The 19,033-nt window shown below is 37.4% G+C and overlaps 1 protein-coding gene across 2 annotated transcripts; it reads left to right on the top strand.

The window, feature by feature from the left end:
• Window positions 1–779: 779 nt before the first annotated feature.
• Window positions 780–18,551, top strand: LOC140333368 (cryptic protein-like). 2 transcript variants are annotated; one of them, XM_072415012.1, is made up of 5 exons: window positions 780–1,069; window positions 3,534–3,580; window positions 6,942–7,112; window positions 9,595–9,709; window positions 17,682–18,551. In XM_072415012.1, the coding sequence occupies exons 1-5, from the start codon at window positions 1,047–1,049 to the stop codon at window positions 17,692–17,694; spliced, it is 369 nt and encodes a 122-aa protein (XP_072271113.1). In that variant the 5' UTR covers window positions 780–1,046; the 3' UTR covers window positions 17,695–18,551. The 2 variants fall into 2 exon arrangements, with proteins under 2 accessions (XP_072271113.1, XP_072271112.1); XM_072415011.1 differs by lacking the exon at window positions 17,682–18,551 and adding an exon at window positions 12,731–14,597.
• Window positions 18,552–19,033: the final 482 nt, after the last annotated feature.

Here is a 19,033-nt window from a genome sequence, read left to right as displayed (position 1 = left end):
AAGCACAGATCTGGTGCCAGCTTATCTGGTGGTAATTTGGAAATAATAGTGATCAGACAAGGTTTCCCAACCTGTCTGACTGCCTTTTCCATTAAAAGTAGTCAGCTGGGCCTCTTGAGGGCTGTTGTAAAGAAATTAGTTTAATGCTTCATTTACCAGAGAATGACCAGGTTGGAGACTATACACATAATACAAAGATACAATACAACCTTTAAGGTTAATGTGAGTTATTGCATGGTTTATAGTTAAATCAAAAGTGATTAACAAGCAATGCATTCATCTACTATCCTACATTGATTTTTGCATTTAATATTTTTTTTATATATGTTGTGTGCCTTTAATGGTCAAGTGCAAATCTACACATGCTCCTTGTAATACCCTGAGCATACACTGTGCGTTTTTCCTTTATTTTTTTTACATAATTTACTCACTTTTAATTATGTCAACTATCCATATTGCCTCTATACGTACATTGAAATAAACATAACACCTCTAAAAGAATTGGAAAGCAGCATGATAAAATAAAGTAATAATAATATTAGGCAATAGTAATAATATTATTTTTAATAATATTATTAGAACAACTCCGTTAAAACCCTTTATTTAACACACATGTTTAAAAATGTTCGAATCCCCCCTTTAGTTATCTGCTGTATATCACTTGCTAAGTGGAGATTGGGGCCAGTCTGTTTACGTAGTATAAACAGATCAGGAACCCTGTGTGGCCTTCTCCACCTCTTGCTAATTTTATGTTGGGAGGAGCATGCCATGAAGGGAACACACTTGGTTCTCTTTTTGATCAAGGACCGTACTGATGAGTACCTGGAGGCTTTTGTAAACTTCTTGTTTCTGTTTGTTATGGAGAAAAGGAAGAAGCTGCTGGTATTTTCTGTTGTGCAGGATTTGTTAATTCTAAAACCCTCTGTGAACATGGATTAGCCTTTCAGTCTCGGATAACAGTACAAGAACATTTTTCTTCAGTTGGCTTTGTGCGTTACTAATCAGTTTAAGAAGAATTTTACACCAAAACTTGGCTTTTGCGGAAAATGTACTGGAGTGACCATGTGAGGTAGGTGTTTGTTCTGAACTTGGGGGGTCGAACAATATGTTTAATTTTAGACTGAATGTGCATGTCTGTTTAATTTTAGGTGGATTTATATTGATTTAAATTAATAAGATTGAAGTTTGGGATTCCAGAAAAAATGGCCTCTGTATTGTCAGGTACAGGCAGGGTGAATTACAGTGGTTTGGTGGCTGGGATTCTGGTCTTGTAGCAGAGTTCAAATATTCCCCAGGACACTGCATGAAATGTGTATGTTCACCCCATGTTTGTGTGGCTTTCCTCCAGGCAATTCACTTTTCCTAAAAAAAAATTACTGGTAGGTTAACATTAGATTTATAGACTATGGAAAATGGCATAACTATAAAAATACATGAGATTAGGAAGGTTAGCCTGATTTAACCATTATAGATTGGGATATAACCCAGGAGAATTTAACAGCTTTCAGTCCTGTAGCTCTCCAGCCATACATGCATAAAGATTAGGCTATTTAGCCAATTTATGAGGATAAATGATATGGCTCATGTACACATGAATGCACATATGTAATATTGTGAAATAAACTATATCTTAACATAAAACATTACAAAAAAGAATCTGAAATCAATCATCTCCTACATTATTGCTTTTTGTTTTGGCTGGCCACATTTTATTACAACCGTTCACTATCCTTGTGTCTAAACACATAAGCAGTCCCAACTTTATACTTTAATGCTTTCAAATGTATTTGCTGAAAACCAGATTATAGGGCCTCTCCAGGCACAATCTTAATTTCGGGAAGTATGTTTTATCTATTGGAACACAGTAAGGCAATGTAACATTTCGAGCGCCTTAGAATGTTTTTTTTTTTTTAAATACTGTGGGAATTTACAGATTTGGATGTCAATTGCTACACTGAAAATGTCAATTTCCAATTAGCAGAGCTCTCAGTGCAATGCACAGATAGAGGCCAGAGCGCAGTCTAGAAAGCGGCCAGGAAGAAGCGGGAAATGATTTGGTATTGATGTTTGCTGAGACAAAATTACTCTGTTAAGCGGGTGGATAAAAACAATTAACTTTTCTGCCAAATCAACTGTGGTTTGCTCTCATGCTAATACTAATTGTTTAAGTTTTCTTAGTACAGTGTGTTAAGAGGAAAGCTTTGTGATAGAGTTTTGCAATGACCTGTAAATATAGCCTGGGGCTTTTAAGATTTTCATTTTCACACATGGCTGCACTAGCAGGAAAGTGCTGCAGCATTTTTGTTACTTTTCATTATAAACTCCCCCTCCTTGCTGGATTTCTTCTATTTCTTTTTCACAGTGATTAAATGTTCCATTGCTAAAGCTCCAGCAGGTTAGCATTAAAAGTTTGATATTTAAGATATCTAATAATCAGTGATCCCTGCAGCACTGGAGTGGCTACTATGCTCTATTATTGATGTATTCACCCCAGAGGAAAAGGGAAGAAAATATTGAATTTTCATATATCTTATATGATGAAATAAAGTTTACAGCCCATCACATAAATAATTCTGGGTCATTCTTGTCTGATTGTGTTTATAATGTTTTTCCATCTTAGGGTTTGGAACACTGTAGAAGATTATTAGGTGCTCTTTTGCGCGTGGCTTTTGTTTGTTTTTTTTTTTGAGTTATCTGGCTAAACAAAAATGTATATGTATTATGTTTTTTCTTCCTTAAAGTGTTTCAATACTGTTACAAGATACAGATTAGAAATGTTGATTTTAAGTGTTCCATATTCTGGTTTCCGGTAGTCCTTTTATATTCCCATATATGCTACAAGTTGCTTTCTCCCTCTGTAGCAGTTTTGGTGGCTGCTAATCATATATTCCTTTTTTTTCTATATAGTCAATATAGTAACCTGCAAAAAGTGAGATAGAGGTTTACAGCTTTGGCCACCATACCTCCCTGTTTTTTGTTTTTTAATTTATATAGAAACTTTTTTTTTTTTTTTTTTTTTTTTTTTTTTTTAGAATGCAGCCACATCCAGAGTAGAAAGTTTGTCTCCTTGGTATAATTTTGGAAGCCATGGTCACTCTCTTGCTGTTTGCAAAGATTATGTTCCTTGTTGATTAGTAAACTCTAACTCTGAGCCAGCATAGGATATGTAGGTCCTCTGCTGGGAGACCATTACCTCTGCATAGGAGGACCAAGACCCCTTTCGAAAGTAGGTTGGCAGAGGGCAGGCTTTTCTATTCAGTGTGGAGAACAAAATATAGGGGTGTATCTATAAGGCAGTAATTCTGATGATGAATATCTGATTCTTCAGGAGACACTGAAGAGCGCCTATATCTATTGACAGTTTTACACTACTACTAGTATCATTGATGACCTACTTAAACAGCAAATACACCATAGATCTGTTATGTTATGCACATTTACAGCTTACTATCTTGAAAAGAATCAGCTAGTTTGTTTGTATAGTGGGTCATGACACTAACACTAACACTTTGTGTTTTCTCTTTGTTTATCAGGCTCATTGTAATAACATTGACTGTGTTGGCTTTTCGCTTTCAGAGAGGTAAGCTTTATCCAGTGTTTTAAGTTCTTAGCTGACAGCTGACACTGAAGGTGAATCTAATTATTTGTTAGCTCATGATCAGACATTTAGAATACAGTTTTTTTCATTCAACACATATAACCATTATTGTTTGTATGTTGGGATGTGTCACTACTGTAACTGTCTATAGGATGGTCAGGAGCTTGAGGTTATCTCTATTCCTTTCTTCTGTATAAGTAAAGATAAATATAATTTTAAATGCAACTTTGCAACCTGCTTGATCTCTACAATTTTCTACAGTGTCCTAATACTATTCTTTATACCCTGTTGAATTATGCATGTACTGTATAGTGTGAAATCTCTGAATGTGCAAGGTTGACCTATGGTAGAACTTTTAGAGCAAGGCAGTTGGCATACATATTTTAAATTGTTTTATTTATCAAAGAATTTGTAAGTCTTTTTCACCAGTCTTGGGTTTCGTTTACCACTCCATAGCCAGGAAATTTACACTTCTGTTTTCCTAATTCATCTTTGCAAACTCCAATGTCTTTGGTGCAAACACCAAAGTCTACTTCTTGGAAAATGGATTATCATCATTTTACTTTCCAACAAAAAGGGAGGTGTCCCAGGAAGAAAGTGATATTCCTTGTGTATTTACAATTGTGTGTGAATCACAAGAGTGAATGAAAAAAACAATACATTTCTTTTGGCAAGGAAAGCCCATTTGAAGTATTGGTTTTTATCTCTAGTATGCAGTCATCCTTCATAACAAAAAAGAATACAGATTTTTTTTGTTGTATTAATATTGATTAGTCCGTAAAACTATAGAATGCTGTCCTGCATGGCAGCATGTTGGAGACCGGAGCTTCTCCATTCATGCCAAACACAGTGGTTTGAGTCTCCAGTGATGTCCTACACACTTCCAGTGAAGTACTCTAATGAGCAACACTCTGAGCAGCAGTGTATCAGACCAATGTTTTCTGAGCCATCTGGAACTACAACGTTATTACTCATGGTTTTTCATGCTAAACTCCATGAAAAATCCACAAACATACCCCTGCAAGAGGACTATGGCCACCCTTTAAGGTAAAAATTTAGGTCAAGGAGGAACATAAAAAGCACTTCCTTATCATAGCCCTCACTCCCATGGCCGGTAGTGTTCTTCTTCCATCCAGTGGTCCTCATTTACAAAGATGTTGCTTATGAAGGGGGTTGATGAATAGTAAAGTGGGGAAACCTGCAGGAGTGTGGAAATATGGTAAGTAAATGTGCTTTTTTTGTTACTCCTACACCAAAACAGGCATTTAATTCTAGCAGTTAAGGGGTAGTTCAATCCAAGGTTATGTATACTACTGTAAATATGAGGACCTACCTATGACCATCAATGGTTCTGTGATACTTGTGAGTGGTCATCAACTAAAACAAACTGAATATAGTAAATGTTAGCAGTGACATGTATTTTTTATATCATTAGAGTAGTATGTCCTGGATATCTCTATATTTCCATTGTGCCTAACTCTGGTTTATATACTGGTAATTAAATAAAAGACAGAGAAAGATAGAGTTTTCGGCACAAGAAAATATAATTTGTAGTACAAGTTTACATACAAAATTATAAAAGAATTATATCCTTTTTACACATAAGTCATAATATTCCCTTACGATCTCTACAGGATTTGATCAATTTTCACACAGAGTTACAAAAAAAAATAATTACAACCTTTTATCTGTATGTCACAATAGTTTCTTCCGATACATACAAAGTTTTGTTAAGGCCTGCTGTGGCACTATACAGGTTCCAGCTAATATTAAACAAATATACATCACCATACAATGGTTAAGTAGGTATGAACCCTTTCATATCAACCGTAGTACCCTATGGGTTTTGCCATAGTGGGCTTCCTCAGGGGTAGTGATAGGTCAATAAAAAGTTCTCTATGTATACATATGGGGTTCAGGTGATATAATTCAAAATATGACTTAATCTTGGAGGAAAGATGTTCCTTGGTTCACTTCATGTTTCCTCCAAGATTAAGTCATATTTTGAAATATATCACCTGAACCCCGTATGTATACATAGAGTGTATAAATTGATCAAATCCTGTAGAGATCATAAGGGAATATTATGACTTCTGGGTAAAAAGGATATATTCTTTTTTAATTTTGTATGTAAACTTGTACTACAAATTATATTTTCTTGTGCCCAAAACTCTATCTTTCTCTGTCTTATATTTAATTACTAGCAATGACATGTACCCCTCATTCTAGCTAATATCTTGCTTTACTTCCACATCTCTCATACTCAGGTATTTGTTAAAATCCAGGTCTATAATAAGCAACTTTAAAGATGTGCACTGGACCCAAATTTTGTCACTCTCCATCTTTTATCACATGATGCTATCTACACTACTACTAATGGTGTTTAATTTTGCAGTCTGTGGTTTTCTTTTTTATATGTTAATATAGTCGTTGCATTGTATTCATAAATTCTATTAAAAAAGTAGATCAAAATTGGTTAACCCTAATGTCACCCTCTCCCAAATCATTCTGCAGGGCCTTGTCACAATTTGCCAGCAGCAGGATCACTGAAAGCCCACTTTCATGTTTATAGGGGCCCCTCCTTAGTTTAATGAATAAATGAGATGTTATTCCTGTCATCTTGCTTGTGAAGGAGATTCGGTGACATTCCTGTCATAGAATGAATGATTGCTTAGAAGTAGGTGGAAGGCTGTTCCAGGTGATTCTGCTGTTGGAAATGTATCCAAAAATGTGACATAGCCCTTAAGGTTAGCGTCCACATCAACTTTCTCAACCAGAAGAACCCTTTAAATATTGTTCAGGTTTCAGAGAACTGTTGCTAAAATAAAATTATTGGGAAATGCTTTTGCATAGGTGTGAAGAATTTCCCTCCTTTAGAATTCAATCCTTATAGGCAGGTAAACAGATCTTTGGGGCCATGCTTGTGGCCCTGCCAAGTGGTGACCCTGAACTATGTAGGCACCATTACATTTGGGAAAAGTCAGCCACAGCCCCTGGCAATCTCTGGAGGAACTCTAGGGTTTCACAGATGGCTGGCTGGTCCATAGGAAGATCTAGATGTAAGCCAAGGTTTAGGCTAATTGCCCAGTTCAGCCAGCTGAACAGAAAGTTTTTTTTTCTTACTACTGTCCCGGGTGTAAAAAAAATATAAATGTATTGAAAAGCAAACATGTTAACTATTTATTTTTAGTTATCTATATCCTTACATCGAATTTCTCTTATTTACTGTCTTTTGATTTGGCAAATGTACATATGAAAGCATTTTGTAATTAACTATTTGACAAAATCCTTATGTTATAAAGAAGAGAATCATTCTGTCATTTTGTGGTAAATTTAACTATAGGAAGTGCAAAGGTGAAATCGGAAGCCTTTACTGGCTTGTATGCAAAGTCTGAACCTCAAAAGATAAATGAAAGTATGATAATGGACACACTCCTTGAAATGAACAGAAGCACTGGGGTCAGAAGGCTACCAAATACTGAAGCACTTATCCCTTTCACTGGTCTTACCAACAGTAAGTAGCCAGCCTCTTTTACATTTATTTCCATTAAATTACTGCTAATGGATCTTAGAGAAATACAAATAAAATTTGATGATTTTTTTTTTATTAGAATTACATTTTCTGCAGTGATTTTGCACATAACTGCTTTCCTTTGGTTTATTTTTCTTTGGCAGTTAAATTTGTTGCATCAGTAAACAGAGATATATGGCACTTTTCTTGCATACCCTTCATCTTAATTCTAGTATGTTACAAAGACTTTAGTCATGTGGAAACAAGTTGTGTTTCTGAGTGGATTATCCTTTAATATGCTTGGAAAAAGGAAGCTGATTACGTTACAAGCATTTTATACTAAAAACAAGTGAAAGCCTAACTTTAGTTGAAACATATTTTTTTCCTTGTGAAAGGTTTGGATCTTCTGTCACATTTATTTTTATCTGTGCCTCTACTTGGAAGATTTCCTATGCATTCCTATCTAGGTGACCTAGGTGATCAGAAAATAATACACCTCTATAAGCCGTTTTGTAATGGTTCCCTAGGCCAAAATAAGCCTTCAACCCTTGCAGAATGGGGAGACCCACTGTAGGATTATTTTTCCATTTTCCCTGCAGTTGAGCTTTAGGCCCAAGCAATAAAATTAAAAAGAACATTTTGAGGTTTTAACATTAACGTTTTGATGTTTTTGTATGCTTGACTGGTAAACTTTCTTATCATTTTCTGTCCTGCTGACCCCCAGTCATCAAGGAATCATATACAAAAGGGGAATCTTTCCAAAAAAGTGTGTTGGAAATGATGGTTTGAATAGTTATTTAACAGAAACAATAAAAGTCTGATAAAAATAGTCAGCAATTTTCCTTGACATTCTCTTCATTTGGTAATGAATTACAATTTTCTGTGTGAACAGGCCTGGTTTTCTGTGATAATTAAATACATGACATTTTAAAATCAACACTTGATTTATCCAGATGTCAACTAGTGGCTCTCAAAATCTTCTGAGCTAATTCATGTACAATAACTGTGTCATGTTTGGAGTAGATGAGAACTCCACCTGTATTATATTTAGGGGAGCATTTGTAAACAAGTGGGGATCAGATAACAGATTATCACTATGATTGTTTTTCTGATTGCTACTATAGTAATGCTAATTTTAAGAGGACATGATTTTTTTTAAAATCACCTTAAATGCATACTGAGACTGATAATCAGGTTGCCCAATATGAGCCACTTCACATACCTGATACATTTTAAATATAAATGTCCAATAGACACCCCTTATACAATAACTACTGTTTATGTATAATCTATTATCACCAAGATCCAACCACATGCAATCCTCAATAATCACTGTACACTGTACATTTTCAGCGCTGGAAATGATCTTTCATGATCACATGAACACAGTACCCATTTTGTTCTAGAGAGAGGAGGGGGAGAACAAATGAGTGGCACCCAGCAGTGCTCTCCTCCCTCAACTTTAGCTTCAAGGATCTGTCCTGGTATGGATGATATCAAGCAATCTCACTGAAGATGAGCATGACCAATATTCTCAGATGATAATCATCCGATATGTATACATAGACTTAGATAAGTTTGTATTTTGCTTCTGATAAATTTGTGAAGCACAGGATTAGGAATGCATTGTAGGAATTTTCCAGTTTGTTTCTACAGTTATTTTGCTTTTCCAACACTTTTACCCCTATATACAAATTATTGAAAATGCTGTGTAATCATATGCTAAATACATGTCAAATGAGTCTCAACTAGAACTCAAATGCAAAACATTATTGTACCTTTTCTGAGTTTACCTACTTTTCCACCTACCTGATTTGCCTGTGTGGATCTTTCTAGTTCTGCATGCTCACCACACCTTATTTTTTAATGTGTAAACTGCACTCATTGTGGCCTCTGGAAGCTGCTTGCTGGCTTACTTATATAAATAATTGAGATTGGGGTGTTCGTGATTGCTAAGAAGAAAACTTTTTTTTAAATAGTTTGCAACACTAAGGGGGGCTGCAGTGATGATTAAAGTTCATAAGAGCAGAGGTACAGCTATAACCTTTTTTATGTAGGTGCTTGAGCATCCTAACCCTACCATGGAAAGCCCTTTTCAGTAATGCAAAATAAACCAAGCCTTCTCTCCAGGCGTATAACAGCTGTCAAATCTTGCATCCTTTATGGCCTATGTGGTTCCACAGTACCTCTAAAAAACACTATTGAAGGGCAACATAAATAATTAGGCAGTAACACATAGTACCCTCAGGTTAGAATCTATCTAGTGTGTCAGCAAGAAAGGCACAAATCTCTTGTAGTTCTCCTTTAATCCTTGTACAAACAACAGTGCCTTTACTGAACAAACATGTCCTACAGCCAACTAATTTTATTGTTTTTACAAGAGAATAAATGTAAACCCTTTAAAGATTCTTTGGTGACTAGAACAAATTATCTGTGGGCAGAGTTGCTAAGTGTGTCTATGTAACAATTTCCCTGTTTCTTTTAGGCAAAAAACTTAACAAAAATTGCTGCATGAATGGAGGAACTTGTGTCCTCGGAAGTTTTTGTGCTTGTCCAACGCATTTTACTGGACGATACTGTGAATTCGATGAAAGGAAAAAGTAAGATTTATGTGTTCTAAAAGATACTTTTTTTTCCAGAAGTTTGTGAATACCTACAGTTTTATAATTTGCGTAATAAGGAAGCACATGACCACCATCAAAAGCATGTTTGACCAAACTGGTTAAGATCTTGCTGTTGGAGGTCAATTCATATACATTCATACATATACATTAATATACATTTGTAGGCAATGATCTGATCCATTGTCAAAATGTGGAACCAGGATAAACTGATGATCATACTAGGGGCTCTATTTAAAAAATAGGGAATCAGGCACTCCCTCAAAGAAAACCTTGTGGAAATCTTCCAGATTCATGTGTTTCAATGTAATATTTGATTTCCAAATATTTAATTCCTGTTTTATAAATGGAGCACTAAATGTTGTAGATAAGCTCATTTTTTACTATTATTCGACCTAGAATACACTAGTTTCTCTACTGATGCATTCACAGTTGGTGAAAACTGGCCAGTGCTTGACACTGAGTATATAGAATGATAAAGCGTTTCTTCATTGTATTTTTTATATTTACTTTGGAATAGGACAGTAGAATATGTCTAATATAAGCTTTAAAAATATTCTATGACCTACTTGTGTAGTTCAAGCACCTGATGCTAGTGCACTCATTATGAAACACAGAAACTGATATTTGACAGATAAAGAGAAGATCTAAAAAATTATTACCAGTCTATTCACTCACATAAGAAAATTTTTCATGCTGGATTTAACTTGTAAACATTTGACCATTGTTAGTATATTTTGTTTTTCTTTTCGGTATGTGTACTGTATCTAGCAACCATAGAAACCCACATCTGTTGCCAAGACACACACAGACTTTTATGATCATTTTCTCCACCTAGACAGTAAAAAGCTTTTCGCTTTTATTTAGTTAAAAGAGAAGGGTCTTGTGATCAAATGTTATATATTTTCATTTCTGTAACTGCTTGTTATCTTTCTTGCATTACACTCCAGCATTTTCCAGTAATTACTAGCATCTATGTAATGGTCAGATCATCACATGAGTTATTTATGTGTTATAAACAAGTTCTAAAATTTACTAGCTTCATCTGAAGAAAACTTGCACATATTTAAAATCAGATAAAAAGAAAGAAACTTTTGTGTGGGCAGGTTCTTTAAAATGAATGTATAGCCTAAACGTATTTTTTGGATGGATTGAGGGAGGACACCTGATTCAGGGCAGCTGCCTAAGTTTTACTTTAAAGATATTTCTTCTCTGTTCCTAATGCATTTCTGAAACAGTAAGTAAAGGTAAAAATCTCCAGGACAGGATACAGACAGCAAACAATAAACGGACAGGGGTTTAAATACTTCCCTACTCTATCCAAAACAGAAAGAAAATGTTTTGGCAAAATGTGCAATTAACTTTTGTGTGGGTGAGCCTTTGTTATATTCAGCACTTTAGTCTTGGCCATTCTGGCACACAGCTTTTTTTTTTTTTGCCCTGCAGTGTTGACAGGGCCTGTCAGCGCTGTATTCACAGGTGCTGCCATTATCGCTGACTGTGAATCTTTTGGGCTTATGATGGTGTAACTTCTGTGTGGGCTTATATAGTTTATTGCAGTGATTCTCAACCAGGGTTCCTTCAGAGGTTGTTGGGGCTTTAATAAGCAATGAGAGCCTCTCAGGTCAGTTACCACTGACACCTATGATCTATTTAGTTGTCTGTAGGGATGGCATTCTTCTATTGACCACTAGAAAAACTTACCATGAATATTGGTAGGGGTTTCATGAAAGATATTTTAGGAGTTCACCCATGTTGGAGAGCTTGAGAAAGGCTTGTCTGTGCAGTGAGGGGGGTAACACAGCCATGCCCTACATTGCACTGCATTGGTGTATGCACCATGCAGTGTAAGCAAAAAAACAAAAAGCCACAAGGATTTTGGATTTGATGATGCAGAATAAGTGTCCTTCTTAGATGTTCATCTAAAGAAAGCCGTAAACGGAAAGCAAGTGTTAGGCAACATACACATGTCAAATAGTTCTCGCCTGATAATCGGCTCAGGGCCGATATCGGACGAGAATCTGTCGTGTGTAAAGCGCCCATCGTCCGAACGACCATACTGGCGGATCCACGGACGATGGATGATGAATGATCCTAATGGAAGCAAAAGGGGAGAATGGGCAGCAGGGTGCCGCTTCGTCGTTCTCCCCCTCTCGTCTTCATAGAACAGAACGGTGCTGTATGTACAGCACTCATTCATGCATCGTGCAGTCCTTAGTCGCTGGAAAGATTGTGAAAGATCCTTTCCGACGACAAATTTTTGCACGTGTGTACCCAGCCTAAGAAGAAGGCGAGAGTAAAGTGATTAGACTGAATTTGAATGACCTGGCAGGGAGGATAAATTCTTCCAGAAGGCCTGCAGCTGCAGAATTAGTTAGGGTTTGTTTCAGGGCTTTTTTACTATTTGGTAAGAAATTATCTGAATATATCTAATACGATTAAAGCTCTAGCCTTTATTGTTTTGTATAGCATGGTAAAAGCGTTGAACCTATGTCACATTTTATTACCAATTGTGATCTTATCAGTAAACATTTCCCTGGATCCCTGCCTGAATGACAGGGTATTACAGAGACATTAAGCAAAGTGAAATCTCAAGGACTGCCTGATGATACCCAATCCTTTCACCTCTTCCCCTGATATCGCCATGATAGGAAGTTATGGAAAATTGCCCCAATTTACCTCGCTTCTTACATGTTACATCTAAAACTAAAAAAATTAGGGTTTATGGTCCTTTTTTAATTCATTAGCTAGGATGTTGGAGCAAGAGTGTAAAAACTTTGAGTCTGGTTTAGGAATTTAAATATTTAGAATGAAAGCTAAAGGCAACCTTTGTGTGAAGGGAACTACAACAAAATCAGATATTTACTGATGTAACTATGACATTATAAACTGAATACAAGATTTTTTTACCAAATTATTGTGTAGTTGCTGTGAAATATCCAATTTGTGTTGCCATAAAAAATCTTTTCTAACGCTCACACCAATTGTTTTACCACAAAGGGGAACAAAGCTGATACACTTCTGGCACGCAAGTTAAGAAATATGCAGGTTAACTCAACACCGGTGGCAATCAGAGATGAGCAGGGGACAATACGGTATGACCCATCTCATATAGCCTCTAGGTTTAAATCGTACTATACCCAACTTTATCAAAAGGTTCATCAGCCTCAAAACTTGCTAGGTGATTCACTGCAGATAAAAATAGACTCTTATCTAAGGGACTCTGAGCTTCCTAGGCTTAAACATCTAGAGATACTCAATTGTCCTATCACAAGTGATCACTCGGCTACCATCTACAAAGGCCCCTGGTCCAGATGGTCTTATCTGTACTACAAAACCTTTCTTCCTGAGCTATTGCCACTCCTAGTGGAAATATTTAATGACTTAGTGTTAACCGCCCAATATTACCGTTAACCTAGTGTTAACGGTAATATTGAAACCAGGCAAGGTCCCAATGGATTGTACGATCTACAGACCTATAGCTCTTTTAAATTCTGATCTACAAATTGTTACAAAAATCTAGATTGTCGAAATTTCTCCCACCCCTGGTTTATGGTGACCAGACAGGTTTTATACCTTATTGACACGCCAGTGAGAATACCAGAAAAGTGATCAATGTGATCACTAGATATTACATAGATATTCTTAAAAAACGTAAAACTACATCACTGGTTCTCAGCCTGAATGCAGAAAAGGGCTTTGACCGTTTGAGCTGGCCCTTCATGTTTTCTACTCTGAGTAGAATGGGATTCTCAGGACCATTTCTTAGAGCAATTACATTCTTGTACAGGTCCTCTACGGCATCGGTCAAATTGCCTCACGCTTCCTCAACACTGTTCCCCAATAAAAACAGTACGCAACAAGGCTCTCCTGTCTCACCCCTGCTTTTTGCCCTGTGTATTAAACCTCTGGCAGCGCATATTAGAGCCAACCCTAATATTCTGGGCATACCGGTGCGGGGATCATCCTACAAAATCTCCTTATATGCAGACGATGTTCTTCTTACTGTGACTCAACCAGCTGTCATTACATCCACATACAACAAATTATATTCACATAATTTTCCTCCTCTATTCCGCAAGCTACAGTCACTATTGGGTGGCTGGAAAAATCATCCTTTGTCTTTACTGGGGCGGATAGTTTCTGTGAAAATAATGTTACTTCCTAAGATACTATGCCTGTTCGAGACACTCCCAGTTAGGGTACCAGCACCAGCTATCAAAAATTTGCAAGTAGATTTTTTTTAATTTCATTTGGGTGTACAAACGGGACAGACTTTCTAAGCATATACTGTGTACCCCTGGGGAACTTTGAGTCCTAGGAGCCCCTGACCTGCACAAATACTATGTAGAGGCTCAACTTCTGAATTTAGCATCTTGGGCTTCTCCCACTCCTCCTAGTGTATGTAGAGCGTTGGAGGAACAATGGATTGCTCCCACACATCCCAATGTTATGTTGTGGAGCTCCTTGTTGCTCCTTTCTGATAAAGATTTGCACTCTCCCATGCTGTTTACACGAAACATATGGCGCATCTTTAGAGATAGTTATAAACCCATGTCTACTATATCGGTGCATACCTCCATCATTCAAAACCCACAGATACCCGATAGCCTCCCACTAAATATGCTTAAACCTTGGAAGGAGAGAGGGTTATGTCATATTAGACATATCCTACACCCGTTTTTTTCGGAGCTTCGGGATAAATTTGAACTTCCTCAATCCTCCTTTTATGCTTATTTGCAGATTAGGCACTATATCTCCTCGTTCCAACATTCCCCCTTGGGTTTACTGAATTGACCTCTTTTGAATGTCTATGCATAGATGGCCCATACTCTAAGGGCATCATTTCCTCCATATACTATTCCCTATACTTATTATTTGTATGGTGGCAGAAGAAGAAGATGTCATCTAACCTCTACATATAATTATCTTATATGTATATGTTCTTGGCATGCTTCTTCCTTCCTTAGAGGAAAAAAATAAGAATGGCAGCAGACTGATCTATTCTCTATATTAAAACACCCCTGTGCCCAGATTATAGACAATGAAGGTTCGTTCACACCACAACACATAAAAAAGCATGTGTTTTGACACGTGCTTTAAACTGTGTTTTACTGCGCATATGCAAATGATACTAGATGTCCCCCAGCCAGTATATGAGGTAGACTTTTTCAGACCTACTGTATCACACATAAACACAGAACATAAAATTCTCATGACTAGGGTAGTTCCGATCTACCGCCCCCCTAGTGCAAGGCTTCCCACACATGAAAACTTTCTGTACCATCCACCCCCCAGTTTACCAACGGCTTTTTCCTCCAAAAACACTCTGACACCTTTTTGGATTTTAAATGGCTGATTTATTAACAATAATATAACTTTATTAAACAATAAATAAGCAATAAATAGCACATTATTTAAATACATATATTGCCTAATTTAACATATATAACATATAAATCCATATAACATTAATATACCAGCTGTGCAAAAATCTCCACGTCTCCTCCTCTAATTCACTGTGCTGGACCACAATCCCTCCATTCCGGGCCACAAACCTGCCCACTTCCTTGGTAACCTTAATCCTAGCCCTATTTAACTTGTCCACTGTGCGCGCCCCTCTCCAGGTAGTTCTGGCCACCATATCGGACCATACTATGATTAGACCTGGAAACTCCCATCTTTGGTCTCAAAAAGTCAAGCATGACATCCCTAATCAGGTCCTGCATGGACCTACAATGCATATCGTTACTCCCCCCATGGATAACTACTACATCCAGAGGACGATCCAACGCCACAAAGCTTCGGACATCCTGCACCACTCTGCTCTACAACATCCCGGGAAGTCCTAGCCACCGTACCATAGCCTCCTTCCTGGAGAAACCAAGCTGTCGTCCTTCAGGCCGAACCTCCGCCCTCCTGACACCCCACCACACATAAGAATGCCCTACTATTCAAATCAAGCAGGGTCGCACACCTGGAACGAAAAACAAACAGATAACCAACAACCATCATCATTAATCCCCACCCTATCACAACATGTGTGGCCGCACATATACCTAAAAACGCCTAGATTCACCAAATTATCCTTTCCCTCAGACCCAATCTAGCCACCTCAGTGGCTGCCCCAATTTGAAATAAATGAGACGAGTAACCCTCAGGCTCCTTACCCATGCTCACCAAACGTTAATTAAACACTGCTATGAACTGAAAACGGGACAAAAAGGCCCTATCCTCATGCACCAACACTGGCCCCCCTACTGGCGGCCTTTCCCTGAGAAAATCTCCAACCACCGTAACCGGGCATACAGGGGATCCCACCACCTGGAAGAGACACACCCGAAAACCCTTCCCCAACTGATTAGTCTTGGATTTTTGGATGACCAAACTCACCTCCGGTGTCCCAAAAACATCTTGAAACTCCATCCTTCCACCTTCCACACCTGCAAATCTGCCCTAGCGTCTTTTGACAAACGCACAAAATGCGATAGCGACTTAACCCCCGGCCTTGGCGGCCACCAACCTTCTGCAGAGAATCCAACCCATCCTGACCACCCTACACGCAAAATTCAATTTTCCCGACATAGACTGCACTTCCTTCAACCTCATCTTTCAGCGTCCACAAGCAGCAACCACTTCTGCCGGTAAAGCCACTAGCCTGTCCTGAGGCAGTCTACTCAGAAGGCAATCTACATCAGAATGCAACTCTATCCCCAAAAATGTAATGGTCGACCCTGGGCCCTCTGCTTTTTCTGCCACTAGCGGCACCCCAAACCTTTCAGCCAACAAAACTCTACAAACCGAACTTCCCTCCGGCCCAATCAACAAGAAGTCATCCAAGTAATGGATTACCTACTTCACCCCCGCAACCATTCTCTCACTCTGAAAAGGTACTGAATGTCTCAAACAAGGTGCATCCAATGGGAAAGCACCTGTCCACAAAATACTGCCCCTGCCACCTACAACCCAAAAAACGAATGCAGTCCGGGTGCACAGGCAACAAACGAAAGGGAGCTGCAATGGTCGCCTTGGCCATCAAAGCCCCCCTTCCATAATGCTGAACCCACCTAATGGCGGCATCCAAAGCTGTGTATGCCACCATACAGGAGTCCCGATCAATACATCATTCACCAATGCACTCTATGTACATTGAAATCAGACTAAAATTTTTTTGGTACAGAAGCTGAGCCTGCACAAATGTTTAAGATGGAAAGTAAGGCTGTTCAACTTTAATTGTACTGGTATGTGTATACAGGAATTATGTTGCTAACAAAATCTGCTTGAAAAATATACTAGTCTGAATGTACTTATCTGCAAAAGGGGTTTTTACATGGACAGGCAGTGAGGTGAAACCTCTGTATAGGGTCATATACAGTAAGAGCTCTATTTATATAACAAGGAATCTGACATTCCCTCAAATATTCCCTGGTTGGAATCAGTTGCTGCCATTAAAACACATGACCGATTAAAAAAATAGTGCTGACCATAGCAACACATGGAAGACCTACATATAATCTTTTAAAGTATACAATGATTGAGCACTAGCATTCGCATCCCCGCCCCCCTCCGGAACCAGCATTAGGTGTCTCAATAAAATGGGATTGATTGTTAATGAACAAATAGGAATATCAGAGAAAAGAACTATGGTTGCCAAGTATTCATTTACACATTTTACAACATATTGTACAATTTATAAGTGTTTTTTTAAGTGATTTAGGGATATTTCTTATCTCTGTAACATTTACTTTTGATTGAGTCACCCACAATTTCAGATAAGCATTATCAAGTACTTGACATTTGCTTTTAACTGAAAAAGAAAAACATTTAGGTATTTACTCACCAAGATCTGGTATTTCTCACAGCAGGCAAACACTGATGGAAAAGTAACAGAACTAAGCTCTAGGATAAAACTGATATTTACTTAAATATATTTATTTTCCTTTTTCCACAGATCATACAAATGATGACAATTGGCTGGAAATGCATTCAAGTGGACCGATACTACATGCAAGAACACATTTATTATTTCTAATTCCCTTAATGCTAATTGGAAACCATTTAGTATTTTAAAGTTACAACATTTGTGGACGCAAATGTTCAAAAATGCAAGAAGAAAATCATTAGAATATGCATACAGAAATAGCAATAACTCTTCCTGTGGAAGAAATATTTAAAACAATATTTATTCAATTTGTATTTATTTAATTATGTAGTAATGTATAATATTCTTGAATTGCACTACCGTATATTGTTATATTTTCGAATGCACCTATTTGAGATATATTTGTTGTGTAGGTTCCTGATTTGAGTTCCTAATTCAGCTCTGAAAATGAAGCTCTACAAATAAAAATTCTTTAAAGCAGAATTCTTAGAACAGTGCCTGTTGCTATTCAGAACAGCACCTTTGGTTAAACTGTAGAGTTTTTTGATTGTATGTTTGGCAAAGAGAAGCAGTATGAACTCTACAAACAACCTTTTTTTTTCCCCAAGTGTACAGAACAGCTTGACAAAAACCAGGGACACCAGGTTCTCTGACCTTTGAGTGAACTGGGCTTGTCCTTTTGTCACTTGCATGGATTGTGTAAACTTTCTTGATGTGCCAAATAAAAAAAATTGCTTTTGATGTTTCACAAAATTAACAAGATTATTTAGAACCAATGATAAATGACAGTTGTTGCACATTCCTTCCTTCTAAAGCTTTTTTGAGGTTTTTGATTTATCATTTTTTTATTCTGATAAAAAAAACTAGATGTAAACTCTCATTGACATACATTTAGATCGCTAAAGCGCTGTGTACAATAAATGAGTATCATTTATTTCATATTTTATTTAAAATACTTGTTTCATCCTTCATTGTGTCTCAGTGCTGCTGAACTTCTACAGATTCTTTGAAGTCATTCTGTCTTGGTGCACTCCATTGGTGGCTGCATGTTATTTATTTGGGAAGGTTTCTCAATGGTTACAGTTTGGACCTGCAATACCGCACAATTTACACTTCAAGAGAATGTTTAATGAAGGGCTTACCACTGGACATGCAAGTCATAACGGATCAATTTATCAACCATATGGGATCATTTAGGATAACTTTCATGACGTGGTTAAGAAATTCTCTGTAGTCCTAAAACATTGGATCTGAGATGACTAAATAAATGTTCAAGTAAATGTTTTCAGAGAGAGCCATCCATTGCCTCACTCAATCTGACACTCAGGGGCAAGTCAGAATGTTATGCAACAGAAAACTTTAGAGACAAAGTGCTGTCACGGCATAAAAGGATCTGTCCGAAAAACAGATATATCCATGAA

This window comes from Pyxicephalus adspersus, chromosome 6 (genome assembly GCF_032062135.1).
Source record: "Pyxicephalus adspersus chromosome 6, UCB_Pads_2.0, whole genome shotgun sequence".
NCBI lineage: Eukaryota > Metazoa > Chordata > Amphibia > Anura > Pyxicephalidae > Pyxicephalus > Pyxicephalus adspersus.
This window is presented reverse-complemented; position numbering and strand designations above follow the sequence as displayed.